We start from the raw sequence: 19,669 nt of genomic DNA, 5'->3' as shown, positions 1-19,669 counted from the left end.
AGACATTAACTTAATAAGACATGTCCCAAAAATTAGCAAGACAATAATAAAAAGTTACAGAAAGATTACTTAAAAATAAGCTAAAATAAAAAAAAGTAAAAATAAAAATAAAAAAGGGTAAAAAAATAAAATAAAATACAAGAAATGACCTGAAAAGGGCCGAAATTTTATTTAAAGTTTTTTTTTCTCCTGCAACATTATTTGAAACATCTAATCATAATTATGAAAATAGTTTTCTAGACATATGCTCAAATTTCAAAGGGTTAAAGGGTTGATAAGCGACAGAATATAGGAGAATTGTGTGATTCCTTTTTCTTTCCATTTGCATCTTTTTATTCTCTCATGCATAAAGTAAAAATACGAAACTTTTCTACTCTAAAAGTACACTTTTTTTTATAGGCAATGATTCATTGGCAGTATCAAACCTGCATATAAAATATAATATATTACAAACAGTAGTTGTTTGGCCCTAAGGTTACAGAACACAAAGATCCAGAACATCTGCAGAGCAAGTAAAAACCTGACTGCCTTTTTTGATTCACTTGAGCAGTGAGCTTTTTACTAAAACACTCGAAAAGGGTAGGGCTGCTGTCCTGCCGAAACCTGTTCTTAATATCACGACTTAAAGGTTAATGCAGATTAAACCTGAGCTCCACTGAGTCCTGACACACCTGTGATAGGAGCACTCTCTGTGCCACCTGAGGGCTTTCCATCCACAGCAGGGAGTTTAGACAGCTGCTGAGGGAAGAGATCCAGCAGTGCAGCTCCAGTTTAGAGGAGCAGGGCATGTTAGGGAGGACAGATGAGTCCAAATGTGTCAAACATACGTAAAAAAGTAAAGATAAGTGAGAGGTGAGATGACACCGTGGCAGGTTCTGCGTGCAAATAGAGCGGCCAGAGGTTTGGGTTACCGTGTTCATCATGGACCTGGAGTTTTGGTACAATACAGAACAGCGCCGAATGTTGCAGCTGCAGCTCCAGACAACGGCCGGAGCTTCTGTTTGTCCAGACAGAAAAACAGCCTGCAGCAGCTCGACAGGAGGCTGGCCGCATACCTGCAGCAGGTAGGAGACACGCGAGGTTGAAACACAAAATAAACTTTCCCCTGACTGATTCAGCAGCAGGACAGAAACACCAAGAGTACATGAACACAGCAGATTTTTTAATTAAGTTTTGCATGGACTGAAACGAATGTAGCATTTTATGATTTTTGATTGTTGCTTGGATTAACTGTCTATTTTTTCATGTATCAGGTGGGAACACAAAATAAACTTTCCCCCAGATTGATTCAGCAGCAGCACAGAAATGCAAAAACTAAACTGAGATTTATAAGTGATGATTGATTTTTGTTTTGAGAGCAAAAGTACATGAACATAGCAGATTTCTTAGTGGAGTTTTGCATGGACTGAAACAAGTGCAGCATTTTAGAATTATTTTTCTTGTTGTTATTTGCATTAACTGTCTATTCTTTGATGCATGAGGTGGAAACACACACAAATCCCCATTTTTCATCTCCCTGATTGAGCCCAAAGCAGCAAAGAAACACCAACAAAACTGAGATTCATAAATGAAGAACAGATGTTGTAGAGAGTAGGAAAATGTAAAAATACAGGATTTGTTAATGGAGTTTTGCCATGACTAACTGCATTTTTGTTTTGTTGTTGTTGTTTTGTTTAGCAATTCCAAAATTAAAGTGAGATTCACAGAGTGAAACAGGTGGCATGTTTTTTTCCACGTTCTTTTCCTTGTTTTTTTGCATTGTTTTGTTTTTTTTCAGTATCAGTATTGAAAGATAGGCAAGGGGTCGGTTGAGAACGAAATTTAGACAAAACCAGACAGGACAAGACAAACAAACAAAAAACAACAACAAACAAAGAAAATGATCAGGCATGATGGTATCCCAACTGTTATGAATATATAAACCAGTTATTTAACTCTGCAGTGGGTGATTAATGAGGTCATTCATATTAATGTGTTTAGATGCATGCGTGTCTTAAGCTGGAAAAGAAGATGGACTGAGTAAATAATACGATACTAGTTTGGGGCTGTTTCTGGTTTAACAAAAAGAATCTTTGTCTTTAACGAAAAGGTCTATTTCTTTAGGGATACCTTCCATGATATTGTCACACACTAACAATACTAACATGACCCTGTCAGTGTCAAAAACAAGCACTTTTAATGGACATAGGTTGACACTGCATTATTGCCCCAAGTGATTACATCGCAGTCCATTTCACTGCTACTGGCGCCATGTCCTTTGTTTTGGGGATGCATTTGGGGGTTTAAGCAACGATTTATAATCAACATTTAAAATGGATTCAGTATTTTGACACCAGATTTTTATTCTTTTGAAGTCAAACTTAACTTGGCAAGTCCTGTGCAATGTGGCACTAGTTATATTTAAAAAATAGTTTAAGGTCCAACAGTTTTTTTAGTTCACTTGAGCTGAGTTTCAGCAGTCGCTGATTTCCTGAGGAAAATGTTTTTTCAAACTTTTTTTTTTCAAATTTTTGCATTTTGATTATGTTGTTGCATGTCCTTTTATTTCTTTTAACTTGTTTAGACCTTTGAAAATTTAAAAAACCAACAAAAATGAAGCAGTCATAAATTAAAAAATCATTTTCAAGAAATTTTAAAACTCTTCTGGATAGTTCTACAATATAAAGTTTATCACCACAATGATATGAGGTTCAATCAGGTCATCACATCTGATAATTTATCCACAATTGCTTGTTACCTCTGATTGGTGGATGCAGGTCCGGAGTCTCGAGGAGACCAATCAAAGGCTGGAGCATCAGATCCAGAGGGAGCTGGACAAGAAGTCACCCAGAGAGCTGAGACAGCTGAAGGGATACCTGAGGACAGCATCCCTGCTTCACAACCAGGTGAGCTCACCAACACGGTAATCACAGGGAAACCACTGGTAATTTAATCAAGTTGAAATTACAGTCAATAAATTAAATCTAATCTAATTAAATCAACTTTTATAAAAACCTAAAACAACAACAAAAAACAAATTGAATATATATGATCAAATATATGAAATACGATAAAACAAGTACAATAAATACATCATAAAATAACTTAAATCAGACTGAATGGAAAAGAATAATACTTAGAACAATACAATTTTGTTTATGATAAAACAAAAATATTTGCGACTAAAAAAAGTATATAAAATACAGAGAGAGGTGTTTTGTGTGGTTCTACTTTATAATCTGACCCAAAGAAAATTTTAATTATTGAATTAAATGTCAATACAGAAATCAACTGAGGGATGACGAGAGAAAAATACGGCTTTATTAATGCTGATTCTTGGTTTAACTTGTTTCACTGGTGAACATTTTTACAGTTCAACAGGAGATCTGCAGTCAGAATTAAACCACACTGGTGATATCATACTAATCAACAATGAACGACAACCTCAAAAAGAAAACAAGACACACAGTGAGATCCTTTTGTCCTGAGGCCAAAACGGGGGCCTAACCAGGGCGAAGGAAAGACCAAACCAGGGCCAGATAAAGGCTGAATAAAGACCAAATAAAACCAGATTATGGTGGAATAAAGACCAAATAAAAACCAGATTATGGTGAAATAAAGACCACAAAAAGGCAGAGCAAAGTTCAGATACAGACCAAATAAAGACTGGATGACGGCTAAATAAAGACCACATAAAGGCCAACTAAGGTTGAGATAATGGCCAAGTAAAAACCAAATAAAGGCCAAACAAAGTCCAGATAAAGGCCAAATAAAGTCCAGATAAAGCCAAATAAAGTCCAGATAAAGGCCAAATATATACCCGATAAAAGCCAAATAAAGTCCAGATGATGGCCAAATAAAAACCAAATGAAGGCCGAACAAAGTCCAGATAAAGGCCAAACAAAGTCCAAATAAAGGTTGAATGAAGTCTAGATGATGGCAAATTAAAGACCAGATAAAAGCCACATAAAGTCTAGATAAAGCCCAAAATAAGGGGGAAATAAAGACTGCTGCATAAAGGCTTATCAAAGTTTACATAAAGGCCAAATAAAAGCCAGATATAGGCCAAATAAAGATGAGATAAAGGCCATCCTGGACCACACACGGGCCATATAAAGGCCAAATGTAGGCCATAAAAAAGCCAAGAGGCAGCTCTACAGGAAAACACATGATGTCAAACTGAGATGCTGCATCTCAGGCTGGTTCTGACTCGTCAGGGAAGATGAACCTCTATTTAAAGGTCAGACTGGTTGAGACAAGTCTGACTATAAAATGGCACCAACTCAAATGTCAGAGATTAAACATGAACTTCAACATATCCTATAAACACAGCTTCTCAATTTAATAATACACAATTATTTCTGATCAGACAAAAGAGTTGTGGTTAGCTCGAAGTCTGTCTCTGAGGATGGTGTCTTCCAAAAACCTGAGACTGACTTGACATTTAAATAATAATAGTAACCTCCTGATTAACATGATAGCTCACATTCAGCAACTCAAATTTGTCCACCAGCTCAAGCCATTTTCACTACTGTCATATCACATTAGTAGGGATATAGACACAACAAAGGGTTTTTCATTTTTAGCCACCCCTGCAAATATTCACTGAGTGCACTTCTATAGTTCTGTTCAGCGTAGATCTCTCTAAAACAACACGTACTGTACATGTCTAGTTACTGTGTTTCTACTGCGACTGTTGGTTCTAAAGTTTCTGCTACCAGAGGACGATATCAAGTTACAACCGAGTGTCTTGTCACGGCTATCAAGTCCCAGATCAAATTAAACTAGTCACAAGATGTAAGTCAAGAACCGTAACTCCCAAGTCACAGTCAACAAATCTGAAGTCAGATCCTGAGCTAAGACCAAGAACTCCAAAAACTACATCAAGAAGAAAAAGTCCAAAGACATGATCAACAGGTCTTAAGTCAGGTTCTAATCCAAGACCAAGAAGTCCCAAAGTAATGCAGAGACATGTCCCAAATTAAGACCAATAAGCCAGATTCAGGTCCCAAGTTAAGCCTAACGAGTCCCAAGACAAGGACAACAAGTTTCAGGTCACATTCCAAGACAAGTGCAACACATCCCGAGTCAAGACCTGTGTCAAGCAAGCAAGCATGCATGCAAAGTTTATTTATATAGCACATTCCCCAAAAACCAACAAGTCCCAAGTTATAAAAAAAAAAAACATCCAACGTTAAGATCAACACTTCCTAAGTCAAGACGACAAGTCCGGAGACAATGCCAACATGCCTCAAGACAAGTCCAACCAAGTCCCAAATCAAGTCCCACGTCAAGACCAACAAGCTCAGAGTCTTGTTCAACACCAATCAAACCACCAAGATCTTAGCCAAGAACAATATGTTCCTAGTGGAGATCAGCAAGTCCCAACTCAACTATGATCCCTAATCAAGTTGTTCGGTGCCCTTTACCAAACAGAATGCCATTTAAATTTTCAAGTCTGTTGTAGGTAAACAAAAAAGTTGATTAGCTGCACACATTTTTTTACGGCTTGAAGAACAAATGAAGTCATTCTAAGCTAAAAGGCCAAATTCAAAGTGGGGCTCTGGTGTCAAAGTCTACCTCTAAATATGATTCAACACTCAAATCCGTCTTGAGTTCAAGTCAACAACACACTTCTGGTACCCCACTACTACAAATACTACTAATGATACTAAGTTATACTAATGATAGCATAACTTCCAACGAGTTGTGCCGGAACTGTTGCTACTAAAAAAGCTTTGCTGAAAGTAAAGTCAAATCTCATCTCTCTCTTTCTCTCTCTCTCACTTTTAGATCAGTAAGTGTCTCTCGGCCCAGGCTCAGGTGAAACTGCAGCTTCTCAATGCAGAGCTCACCGTCTTTGACTTCAACGCCAGGTAGATCCACACACCTTCAACATGCGTACACAGCACATGTAGAGATCTTCCACCATCCTCTGCTGTGTGAACAGGTGTGAAAAGGAGCGTGAGCGTCGTGGTTGTGTGGAGGTGGAGCTTAGTGACTTGAGGCTTCTGGAGGAGGTGCTGAAGGTCCACACGCTGCCAGAGCTCCAGACTCTGCTGAACGATCAAAGACAACAACTGATGGAGCTGCAGATACAGCACAAACAGGTAGAACAATAAACTCATATGGCTTGTTCAAAAAAACGTCTATGTCATGTTTCCTGTCTACCTGTCCAGGACATGCAGGGTCTGCGGGCCAAAATGTTAGGGGATGTTGCCGTGGAGATGCAGGCTGTTGAGTCATCAGACCTCGTTCAGCAGCTGAAAGACCTGAGACAGATGAGTTTGATGCTGCAGGAGAAGAACCAGAACCAGAACACAGAGGTTCACAAACATCTACAGCACACTCTTATTTTGAAATGTTGTTCCGTAACCACAGTTCCCGTTTTAGTAGATTTTTAATGTAATGTATTGTGTTTAGGTGTCCATGTTGAGTTTTCCAGAAGTGACTTTTGACACCCCAGCAGAGTCCGAGGATGTCCAGACCGAGCTGGAGGAAATGAAAAGAACAGCAGCAAATCTGGAAGAAGAACTAATACAACTGCAGGGTCTGGTAAGACAAAACTAGATTTAAACTGAAAACAGGGAGAATTAATCATTCAATAAACCCCTCCCCCAACAATGATATCTAAAATATAGTTATTACTAGTATGAATCTAAATTCCACCAGTTATACTTGTATTCCAGATAAGTGAAATTACCTTTTTATTTAGTTACAATTCTAAGTCAACATTATACATGATGTAATTTTGTCAAGTTGAAATTCTAATGAAAGATATCTTTCCTCACTAGTGGTATATAAATTCTTGATATCAACAGTTTATACAGTTATACAATATTTCTTCTTTTTCTTCTTCTTTTCAAACTCAACTCATCATGTGTTGGTTTATGTATAGAGAATGCTGATACTTTGTGTGTTAAATAAAAATTAGACAAGAGAGCTGCAGGAGTATTTAGCTTTCTTGGTCGCGTTACGAAACACTTCGGAATTTACACTGAGGGATTTATTGCCTTAATTGACTACATTTACCATCAACACTGGACATCCACATGAAAGGTTATGAATTTTCCCTTTAAAGCTGCAAAAGAAAGAGCACAATCCACATGTAGCACTGTACCTGTTTGTCTGTGCAGAACATGGTGTTAGAGGCCTCGGGTCTGGAGCATACTGAGTCCTTTGTCCAGCAGCTGGTAGTCCTACAGCAGAAAGCAGACTTTCTGTGCAGAGACCTGGACTCAGTGCTACAGGCCACAGCTCAACAGGCTGCAGACCATCAGACCCTGCTGGACACCAAGAGCAGAATGGAGACTGAGATAGAGGACTACAGGAGGCTGCTGGATGAACTGAGCCAACAGGGGTATGAGATGAAAACAATGGAAATTTAATTTAATTTAATTTTAATCATGTTACAAAACTACCATGTTTTTTCTTCTTTTTTTTGTATTTTACGATTTGTACTATAATTCCAACACTGATATTATATAGATTGGTATAAATTCTATTTAAATGTCTATGTGCTTGCACTTTTGCCGGTTTGCTAAATTCATAGTTTTGAAGGTTCAAAGAATGGTTTTAAGGTGGACTTTTAAAAACTCAGAGTGGCAGTTTTTGGTAACTGGAAACTTCATTGAATGAGAATAAAATTATCGGAAAATGAAGGAAATGTTAAGCTAGTGCACTTTTCACTAAATGGTAGATTAACCTATCCTGAACCAGCAAAAATGTAAAATCTGTCTTTCTGTTTGGTTGACTTTTATGAGTGCAATTCAGCAAAGAAAAGTGAAAAGTAAGGTCACAAATATTTCTATGGGGTTAAAGTTCAGATAAATTCTTTTGAAAAACAAAATAACTCTAAATTATTATAAATTATTTGATACCTACTATCTTAAGCACTGCCAGTCTCTGTTTTCCTTTACTTGGCACCTTGTCCTTCCAGGAAAATTTACTCCAAATTTAATAAGAACAGTAACCCATAAAGTAAACAGTTACCAAGATTTCCCATTTTTGGTACTACTTTATTCCCTTATTTTGTGCTTTAAATAATTTCAATGCTGTCCTTGCATGTATATGTCTGTTTGTTCACAGAGTCTCAAGTCTTCACTCAAACTCTATGGCCAATTTCAAATCTTTCTGTGTTACAACTAGCCCCTCTGCCATCAGGAGAAACATCACAGTGAACAAAAAAGTTAGTAGTCAGGGAGGAAATACTCAGATGATGGGGGCTCAGACTGTATCCAGAGGCTGCACTGTCAGACAAACACCTGTACTTACCCCCCTCTCAGAAACAAAGACATCCAAGTCAATCAGGGTTCACAACAAACATCCAAAGAACTCACCAGTCAGATCTATTAATACTTCAAATCTGAGGGGCTCATTCCACAAGTCTGAAAACCAGAGCATCGATGTGACCATCAACAGCAAGAGCTGCCCTGTGGAAGATAAAGTTCATACCAAAGACTGTGATCTGCAGAAGTCACCGGTTGTTGGTACTCAGATTAGCCAAAGCTTAGAAAAAGGAGCTGTTGTTAAGGCTTCTAAAGCACAGATAAATACTGCAGAAGTAAACAATATGCTGGTTCCTGAAACAAAATCTACAAGGAGTGCTGCTCTTCAGGAACAAACAGGAACCTTTATATCCAGACAAGTTACCGCAGAAGCTGTTTTGCAGGCTAATAAAACAGGGACCCACATTCAAAGAGACACCACCGAAACCACTCTTGGTGCAGAATCAGAACTCAAGCAAGGACCACATTTTGCAAAACAATTGACCACAACTGATCTCAGCAAGGAAATTTCTGCAGAGATAAAGAAAAAGACAGAAACTGTGATCTCAGCTCAAATAGACTACACCGAGGGCCCCATCCATGCTAAGTACCAGGATCCTGCACAGGTTGTGTCTTGGAGTATGGAGACTCCAGCAGAAGCTATCAGGAATGCAGAGGAAGTTGTTATTACAGCATCCGTTGTCTCTGGATCACACAGTCCTGGGTCTGAGAAGATTAAGGATAAGGTCACTGGTGAAGGCGCTGTTGTCAAATCTTCAAAAGTGGATTTTGATACTTCAAAAGAAATCACCACAATAGTCTCTGACACACAACCTGCTAGGAGTGCTGCTCTTCAGGAAAAAAAAGATTTTTTTACTTCAGAACAAACCACTGCAGATGCTGGTTTGCAGGCTAATAAAACAGGGACCCACATTCAAAGAGACACCACCGAAACCATTCTTAATGCAGAACCAGAACTAAAGCAAGGACCACATTTTGCAAAACAATTGACCACAACTGATCCCAGCAAGGAAACTGCTGCAGAGATAAATAAAGAGACAGAAACTGTAATCTCAGCTCAAATGGACTACACCAAAGGCCCCATCCATGCTAAGAACCAGGATCCTGCACAGGTTGTGTCTTGGAGTATGGAGACTCCAGCAGAAGCTGTCAAGGATGCAGAGGAAGTTGCTATTACACCATCTGTTGTCTCTGAATCACACAGTCCTGGGTCTGAGAAGGTTAAGGATAAGGTCACTGGTGAAGGCGCTGTTGTCAAATCTTCAAAAGTGGATTTTGATACTGCACAAGAAATCACTACAATAGTCTCCGATACACAACCTGCTAGGAGTGCTGATCTTCAGGAAAAAACAGAAATTTTTAGTTCAGAACAAACCCACATTCAAAGAGAGTACACCAAAACAAGTTTTTGTTCAGGACCAGAACTTAAGCAAGGACCACAATGTGTGACACCTTTGACCACAACTGATCCCACCAAAGAAACTGCTGCTGCAGAAGTAAAGAAAGTGACAGAAACTGTGATCTCAGCTGAAATGGACTGCACTGAGGGCTCTGTCCAGGTTAAGGATCAGGACCCTGCACAGGTTGTGTCTTTGAGTTTGGAAACTCCTGAAGAAGCTGTCTGGGAATCAGTGGAGGTGGCAGTTGCACCATCTGTCAACCCCACAGCCCATGTTCTTAGGTCTGAAGAGGCTCAGGACAAAGTCTCTGGTGTGGGAGCTCTTGTCAATATCTCTAAATCAGAGAGTAATATTGCACAAGGAATCACTACAATAGTTTCTGACACACAACTTGCGACAAGTGCTGTTGTTCAGGACAAGACAAAACCTTTTACTTCAAAACAAACTACTGCAGAAGATGGTTTACAGGCTACTAAAACAGGGACAAATAATGAAACTGAGACCACGAAAACCCTTCTTTGTACAGAACCAGAGGTAAAGCAAAGACCACAGTCTGTAACACTTACCACCACAACTGTTCCCAGCAAACAAACAGTACCAGAGGTAAGGAAAGAGATAGAATCCGTGATCCCAAATCAAATGAATTGCACTGAGGGCTCTATGCAAGTTAAGGACCAGGATCCTGCACAGACTGTGTCTTTGCGTTTGGAGACTCCAGCAGAAGCTGTCAGGGATGTAGAGGAAGTTGCTGATACAGTATCTACTGTCTTTGGATCCCACATTCATAAGTCTGAGGAGGTTCAGGGTAAGGTCTCTACTGAGTTGACCCCAATCAATGACAAAAACACAGAAAGAGAAGAAAATAAGGGAGAAGAGGAAGCAGAATATACATTGTCCAAGGCATCCAATAGAGAAAAAAACAAAGTCACGGAGGATGCAGATACAGGGTCAGGTATTACAACTGCTTCACTCCAGATTCCAGAGAGCAATGACAAACGTGAGAGTAAAACTGCAAGTACAGAGATTTTTGAGAAAGTGGAAGTAGAAATTACCAAAGGGGAGGCTATCAACAGTTTCAATAGTAGCAACAAAGTAAAAGTGGACCCTTCTGAAACAGACAATGAGATGATTAATATAGCAGGTCAAGAAGCATTATTAAGTACCACAAAGTCGGAAAAATCTGTAAGTCTTACAGATTCTGGTGTGGCCTTGAGTTCCTCAGACCATGAAGAGATTCTTAGTCCAAGGGAAACTGATGTATTTGCAAGCCCAACAAAGACATTTGCATGCTTGAGTCCAGGAGCATGTCTGAGCCCAGTTGAGACAGAGGTGTTGATGACCATGACAGATCAAGTATTTTGCCCAGTTCATCCAGAAGAGCATGTTAGAAGTGATTGTCTTCTGAGTCCAAATGACCCAGGAGTGTTTCTCAGCCCAAACGACTCAGACACATGTTTGAGTCTGGTTGAGGCTAAAGGATGTCTGAGTCCAAATGGTGAAGAGGAAGATGAGGATCTAGGTCTAAATCTAACGGAGGCACATGCACGTGTGAGACCAGTTGAGAAATATATTCTCACAACAAAAGAGGAAGAGCAGTCCCTGCCATTTAGCAGAGATCAAGCTTTGCCAAAAGAGGATAGAAAAAGAACAGTCAGCACTTCACTTAGAGATTGGGGCAGTTTATGTTTTGGATCATTTGAAGGTAATGAAGGAAGTGGAGGTACTAATGCTATGAACATCAGTTCTGTACCAACTAGTCGAGGGAACAGCCTTCAGATGAACAGCAATCTTGGAGGCTCGAATTTCGGAGGTCTAATTGGTTGTAGTATCATAGCAGACAAAGAGGAACAGCCTGGTTTTGGCGGCCTGTATTGGAAAAGTGTAAGACAGGCGAGGAGCCCCAATGACAGGTACAAAGATACAAGTGTCATTGCAGATAACAAGGATGTACAGAATACAGGTGGCAGTCCAACAAGTAGATTTGGCTCAGAAGACCAGAAAGAGATGTCCAGTATGGATAGTGTAGCAGAGGGGCAGAAAAACAGTGACTGGCTGATTGTCAGTCAAAAGCCAACTAAAAGTGAAAGACTGTTTGTAAAGTCATCTAGCTTTGGAAGTATCCCTGCCAATGGAGGATCTACAATTAGTGGTGTGGCTAGCAATTTAGGAGGCAGTGGTATGGCAAGTGATCTGGCAGCTAGTTTTGGTAGCATGCCTACCAATTCATCAGGTACAGCTGGTGGTAATGCAAAACCTACCACTACAGCAGAGGTACAGGGAAGATTCAGGCATGGCAGTGGAGACTGGCTAGTTTATGGCGGCAGTCTGGGACGTACAAGTACGACCTTATCCAGAACAGGAAGTGAGGGGAGCCTGTCAGGAACTACGCTACCTTCAGCAAACCAACCAGAAACAGGGAGATTCAGCAGTAGAAGAATTAGGGAGTGGATGGTATATGGCAGCAGGCTTGGATGTAAAAGAGGCCAGGATGGCGGCCCTAGCCCAACCATTGAAGGTAAAGAAGAAGGCCCATCAGTGGCCATGAAACCTGCAACATGCACACAAGAAACAGGGAGATTTGGCAGTAAAGGGAGTGAAGGGTGGATGGTTTATGGAGGCAGTCTTGGACGAAAGAGCAGCTTGCTCAGAACAGGGAGTGAAGAAATCATGTCAGTGCTTCCCGCAACAAGCCCACCAGACACAAGGGGTTTTGGTAGAAAAGGAAGTGGAGATTGGATGGTTTACAGCAACAGTTTTAAACGTACTAGCAGTCTGTCTGGCAGTGATATTTTACCCAACACAGAGAGCAGTGAAAACCATTCAATGGCCATGGACCTGCCAACAATCCCTCCAGAAACAAGGAGATTCAGCAGCAGAAGTGGAGAGTGGAGAGTCTATGGTGGGAGTACTGGATGTATAAGCAGTGTGGTTGGCAACAAAATCTTACCAAATGCGGACAGAGAAGAAAGCCCATCGGTGGCCATGCAACTAGCAACAAGCCCACCAGTAGTACTAAGAACATGTAGGTTTGGCAGCGGAGATAGTGGAGAATGGAGAGTTTATGGTGGTAGTACTGGACGTTTGAGTAGTGCTAATAACACAGGCAAGAACAGTGTCAGCACTGATTTTGGCCAAGTCATCAGTCCACCAAGTAGCTACACCGATAGTAGACCAAGACTCTGTAGTGCTGGTAGTGGTGGCAGGCTCAGCTCAGGTGGTGTTGTTAGGCGCAGTAGCAGTGTAGGTAGTGTTGGAAGGTTAAGTAGCTCAAGTAGTAGCAGCAAGTTCAGCAGCTCATCTGGGAGCCACAGGACTAGCAGCTCTGGGAGATTGGCCAGCACTGGAAGTGGTGAATGGAAGCCCGTATACAGCTCAGCTAGCGGACGTAGGAGCACTATGGGTAATGCAGGGCGATCAGGTGGAGGGGGGACGACCAGCAACCATAGAGCCCCGAGTCCTGGGGGAAGAATGAGTTTGGGAAGTGCTGGATGGCTGACCAGTTCAACAGTTGGTGGGGGTCACATTAGTAGCCCTGGGAACGGGTCTAAACTTAGCAATGCAGGTAGCAGTGACAGAATTAGTGGAAGGATCAGCAGCTCCTCTGGATCAGGGAGGAGCAACAGCACAGGGGGAAGGTTCATCAGCAGCAGCGACCGGCCAATCAGGAGCACTGGCAGCGGAGCTGGAGGCAACAAGGAGAGAATCAGTGTTTGTAAGATGGCGGCACTGTCAATCTCTGCAGCGGGGAGGGAAAGAAGCCAGGACCGACAAAGACAAGCTCAGCGGTCCCAACAACAACAACAACAACAACAACAACAACAACAACAACAACAACAACAACAGAGTGCAGGTGAGAACAAAGGGTGTTTTACTTATCTGGTCAGACCCAGCTTTTGTTCAGAGTTCAGAGTTCAGGCTTTAATTTGGCTAAAAATGACCTCTTACTAATCAACACCTGAGGAAACAGCACCACTTACACCATAATGTTACTTTGGTACATATAACACATAAATGCCATTGAACAGAGCTGTGCTATTCTGGTAGCGCAAATTATATGGATGTTGCATTAATGTTTTGTTTTGTTTTCTGCCACGGGAAACTATGGTAACTCAGCCATGCCAAAATTTTGTGCAAGAATATTGTTTTACTTTATTCACAAAGTGTTGTTCTTGCTCTCATTGAACTACTGAGCGTGTTTGTGGTATAGCAACAAATGTCTAAAAATGGATGCATTATTAGCTCCTTCAACCTGGCAACAAAGAAAATCTACACAATCAGCACAGATTCAAGGTGGGGACCCAAGAGTGGTGTCACCAGTTCATTACCTGACCAAATGCCTTCCTTTCTGCTACATTAAATAATGACCAAAAAAGTAGTTTTGATGAAAAAATCTTAATGCAAATTTTAGTCCAAGTGGATGTTGGTGCCAAATTTCAGGAAATTAAGCCCAAAGAAAATGTCCAGACCAGGAAAATGACAGTATCAGTTATTTTTTTTAAAAATGCCTTACCATTACTGTTTATGTGACAGTGTTCTCTAGTGGCCGTAAGAACAAAAAAGTAGTAAGATAAAGTTTGCAGAATTTCACACCTAGCTGCTTTAAACGATTAGCAAATAAATATTGCTGAATTCCAGTACATATATTTTAGGTATTATACCTCTCTTGCAGCTGCCTCTCCTCTCGTTCAGCGATGGCTGACGACAGGTGTCGGGGTCACAAGTGCCGAACCTGACAGCCTTGATGACATCATGCGTCTCTAATTGGAGAACTGGGAAGAATTGGAGTGACATCACGCATTAAGGCTGCCACATTCACATCTCTCTCAACACACCTGCACACATTCACAAGTACAATAAAAAAGTAGTTAAATGCCAAACTTTCCTCAAAAGGAAAAGGTGTGAAAGGTACTGAAGATCATTTACTTAAGTAAAATTACCAGTACAACAATGTTAAAATACAAACAAACAACTATATGTTCTACATTCAGAATCCTTCTTGAGTTATAGTACATAAATTATCAGCTAAAATTAAAAAAAAAAAATTGCAGAAAAATTCACTCTTACTCACTCATGTTATATATCATTATATTGTTATTACATCAATGTATTTTTGCTTTGCTTTAGGTTGAGCTAGTTCATCTACTTAATACATTGTTATCATTGTTATTGGTGAAATATTGTTTTTGGGCCTCAATCAGTCATGAAAGGGAACCATGTGAGTGAGTGAATGTAGAGATAACATGCTAAGAGGCCCCAACTGGACAAAAAATTACCATACTTAGACAAATTACCATACTTGGAGTTGGTTATATTAAGGTTTTATTTTAAAAACCTGAAGCTCCACTTCACAGTTTATGTTTTTGGTCATACAGGTTTTTTTGTGATTTGAGGTTGGATTTTTAATGTTTGAAATCTGTTATTCACGGTCCTTGTTTTAAACAGCAGATCTAATTTGTACACTTGAATCTGAAAATAGAGATAATAAATATCGCATGTCCTTTTTGCCTCTTGTTAAATGTTATATGTAATGTGTAAATGATGTACTACTACTACTAATAATAATGATAACAATTTTGTTTTTTTTCTCACCATTTTTTAAAAATAATTTTCTAAATCTACCAATTTCTTGGAATAAGTGAACCATGTATCACCAAGTTGCCCATTGCCCTTTTTTCCTCATATTTTTTAAAAAGAAATCGAATCAATTTGCCCAGGGTTTAAAGGTTTAAATACTTGTGACAGGTGTCTGAAAGGGTTAAATGCAGTAGTGAACGTTTCACTCACGTCTTGAACGCTACTTCAGTGCACAATATGTAATTTCTGCCTCTGGGGGGTCTCTCAATAGAACGCCCCAGGGATGACTTTTTGTGTTGGGTCTTGTGTAAAACAATACATTTCAGCAGAAACAAAATTATATTCAAGTGTTAATGTTTTTGCAGCTTTTTATTCAGTCTGCATATTCCAGAAGTGAACATGTCATCCTCTGCTCACCTGTCTGAGGTCACTTCTTGATTGCTGATGATTCTGTTCACCTGTGTCGACTGTTGAACACGTCTGTGATCCATCAGTGTTTCATCTGATGAAGCAATAAAAAGAAAAATGTCAGTTTTATTGGGTTTTTTTTGCAACACTTATTGAGAAATTCTTAAAATAAACCCACTTTCATCTTAGAAAAAAATATTTAATTAAAATTATAGTATTGTGATTAAGGTAAAAGTACAGCTGAGTTATTTTAGGAAGTATTGTGTCAGAGCTTCATCTATTCGAAGTTTTTATTAACTGCATAAAACCTATGCAAGTTGGCAATGAACAACTAAGAAATGTCTGTCAAATTGCAAAAAAATGTGATGTTTAGAGAATTATATTTAAAATGTCTAGGAAAAAAATATATATTTATAATGAGCAAAATACATTTTATTTTAATTAGGTTCCTTTAAAAAAAACATTTTTCCCCCATATTATTTAATTTTATATTCAAATTTATTTATTTTACAAGTTTTCTGGAAATTATTTTTCTTTTCTTTTTTTTTTTTTTATTTATTATTATTATTATTTTTTTTTTTTTACAAATTTCTTGTAAACTTTGAAGTCTTTTCTTTGTTGTTGCTCATTACCTTCTTCCCATGTTTTTTAAAGAATTGACGTCAAATTGTTCAGGTTTCTCAGGATTAAATAAGATTTACAAAAAATAAATATATAAAAAATATGCAGAAAGAACCAATAGTAAAAACATTCATAATTCATTTTCACAAAATATATAATTGGATTACATAATTAATTAATGATGACTTAATGTGTCTATCACTTAAATGTTGCTGCTAGTAAAGGTAGAGCTCATTATAATTCCTTTATATACTGCTGGGTAGCTCATGCTATAATAATATGTCATTATTATTAGTTGATTCTGTTTTGTTTTTATAATCTGAATCTAATAATTATAATAATCTTTATTTGTATAGCACTTTTCATACATACCATGCAGCTGAAAGTGCACGTTAGTGCTAAGACTTAAAACCTACCAATATATATATAATAATAATTTATTTAGAATAATAATTAGAATTATTAATATGAAATAAAAAATAAAAAAAGGAAAATCATTAATCAACTTATGGATAGCATTACTATGGAAATAAGACAGACCAGAGGCGAAAAACTAATGAAAGAAATATAAATATAAAAGAAATATTAAACAACAAAAGTTAAAAAAAAGTAAACATGTATAAAAATCATAAAAGAAGCTTAGAAAAAATAATATGCAATAAAAAATAGAAGGTAAAATTGATTAAAAGCAAGAGAATAGAAATGTAGTGGAGTAAAGGTGCATTATTTTCCTATGAAATGAAGTAGTGGGTTGCAGAAAATAGAAACATAGCACTTGTATAAATGTTATTAGTTACTTTCCACAACTGGTTTACAGGAGAATTGCGGAGAATATTTTCTCCTGAATCTTGATTAAAAACAAAACAAAGCAAACAGACAAACAAACAAACAAAAAAATAAATATGTATATACGTATATCAAGAGCGTGGTCCTTACCTTCTCCGCATGAAAACTGTCATTAGATAACTTCTGTTGTGAATAAAAGCTATACAGTAAATAACATGCCTTCCCTGACATGTGTAACGTCTATAGATGGTCTGTAGGGGGCAGTACACATCACAGTGACAGTCAGGGTCACTTTTAACACTGACCACTGGGGGGCAGCAGAATCACACAGTTCTGCTGACAGAAACACCTGAAGAGACCACAGACAGGTAACATTCTGCATGAAAGTTTCTTTTATTTTTTTTAAATGGAAAGAAGGCAATGAGCAGCTTTTGTTGAGTGATGATTTATCATAAATGTGCTTTTGCATTTTGCCTGCACACATGCTCATTCATGCTCATGCATAAACATACACACTCACACACATATGCAATAGCACACAGGTCCATGCACCCTCAGTGCTATTTTTTTCATTTATTTTATGATATTTTGCTATTCCATTCAGGCATTCTAATTGTACTTTATTGATCCTGTGGCTACTTGTTCTTATTTCTTGATATTGCAGGATTCTGTATTTGTTTTTGTAATCAATTTTGAGGTGAGATTCTTTTAAAAGCCTCTAGGGGTTTTCTGTATCTCACCTGCACAATCTGCTTTAATTTTCTTATTCTGCTGCTTTGGTATTTAAAATAAATAAATAAATAAAGAAAGAAATAAATAAACAAAAAAAGAAAGAAAGAAAGAAGAAATCACAGAAATTAGCAAGAAATCTGTAAAAACTGCAAGTAAATTGCCTGACAAATGGGAAACACAAAAAACAAGCAAAAAAAAAAAAGAAAAGAAAAAAAGGCAAAGTTTAAAAAAAAGGAAATGACATAAGCAAAACACAACAAAGAATGCTTAAAAATATAATAATACTTTTGTAAAGTAATTTTAAATATATAAATAGGATACTTAAGTATTGTTCATTTTTTTCAATAGCTTTTGAAAAAAATCTTCACAAGACTATAAAAATGGATAAAGTAGCTGTTACTGAATTCATTAAAAATCTCACTTTTACACCAGAAACCAGTGCAGGTCATAGTAATCAGTGGTACTTTTCATTACACATATAATATATATTGACTACCTTGCTGTACAAAGTACTCATGCTGTTTTTTATCCCTATATTTGACATCTTGCACTACTTTAGGTCTTAGATTCTCGCTTTTTACATGCTTGATTATTTGTTTTTTTATACATATTTAACCTTTTAAAACTTGGATGATCATCAGCTTTTGTGTGCTGCACTCAGACACCACTTAAAAGTTGCTTAACTCTTGAAAGCTGAGCAAACTGATTTGATTGACTTTTGGAGAATGGAGCTGAATGGAGCTTTAAAAAAAAAACCTGAATATCATCACTACTGTATTATCAGTAGTGTATTTGTAAAATTAGACTGCTGACTGGTTATATAGTCATTTGGTTGAGTATCTTTAAAAGTGATTGTTTTATCTCTTTTTTTTTTCTTACGCCTGAAAATGAAGTGACTGTTCCCACCTCCTCCTTCACTCTCTCATGTCTGTTGAACATGCCACAAGGGATCAACCAATCACTGAGCAGTGTTGTGACCCACCTCTGCAGCAGCCTCTCCTTCAGCGATGTTGAGGTTGAAAGATCCCACAGACTTCAGCAGAGACGAGGTGTGTCTCAAGATGTCTCTGCACTGTAACAGATTTTAAGACACACACGACACAAAAATGTTATTACTACACAAACAGCCTATATCCCAACAAAAGAAGGGGTAATGTTAACCCCCAATGCAAATTATGTTTATTAGCAAAATTTACAAACTTTTCTGTGCAGGGGGTTGAATAATTTTGAGACTGCAGTAGTCATTAAAAGTGGCATTTTGTGGAATTTTCACTTTCCAATTCATGTAGAATTTGGAGAAACTGCTTGCAATATTAGTTGTGTTATTTAAATTGCTTTTGTTTGATTTGTTTATTGCGAATTGCTAATTTTGCCAATAAATTCAATTTGCAAGTAGGGTTAAAAAAACTGATTGCAACTGTATGTGAATTTAACTTGTGCTTCAAAGGATTAGTAGAGGTGCAGCAGCTCAGCTGGGATCGTGCTGACAGGCAGGCAGGAAGGTGTGGTTTGACTGACAGGAGTTTGGCAGCTCAGCAGAAACATCATGAAACTGGTCTGTCCGGTCAAAAATCTGCTGATGCCGCTTATTACCTTTAAAACATGTCAGCTTTTCAATTCAATTTAATTCTATTATTCCCTGAACAACAACTTGCATGTGCAGTTAGTGGGTACTAAAAATTTAATTAAAAATTGAATGGAGTTTGGTGGGAGGTGCCAGTTTCTCAAACCAGAGTTTTGTATTTTCTCATGAACCAGATTAATTAAAAAAGTCCATCACATGCTGCAATTAAAGTAATGTGCAGTTTCTGTGGTGTTTAAAAAGCCTTTAGGGGCATTGTAATTTTGAAACAGGAACTGACAAAAACACACAAAATTCAG

General features: G+C 38.1%; 1 protein-coding gene across 1 annotated transcript; it reads left to right on the top strand.

Annotated features, from left to right (window-relative positions):
* Window positions 1-674: 674 nt before the first annotated feature.
* LOC121956335 (tanabin-like) lies at window positions 675-15,778 on the top strand. Its single transcript, XM_042504482.1, has 9 exons — window positions 675-1,064; window positions 2,757-2,885; window positions 5,773-5,855; window positions 5,930-6,089; window positions 6,159-6,305; window positions 6,403-6,534; window positions 7,116-7,339; window positions 8,068-13,517; window positions 14,337-15,778. The coding sequence occupies exons 1-9, from the start codon at window positions 858-860 to the stop codon at window positions 14,426-14,428; spliced, it is 6,624 nt and encodes a 2,207-aa protein (XP_042360416.1). The 5' UTR covers window positions 675-857; the 3' UTR covers window positions 14,429-15,778.
* Window positions 15,779-19,669: the final 3,891 nt, after the last annotated feature.

The sequence above is a fragment of the Plectropomus leopardus genome, chromosome 17, assembly GCF_008729295.1.
Source record: "Plectropomus leopardus isolate mb chromosome 17, YSFRI_Pleo_2.0, whole genome shotgun sequence".
Taxonomy (NCBI): Eukaryota; Metazoa; Chordata; class Actinopteri; order Perciformes; family Serranidae; genus Plectropomus; species Plectropomus leopardus.
This window is presented reverse-complemented; position numbering and strand designations above follow the sequence as displayed.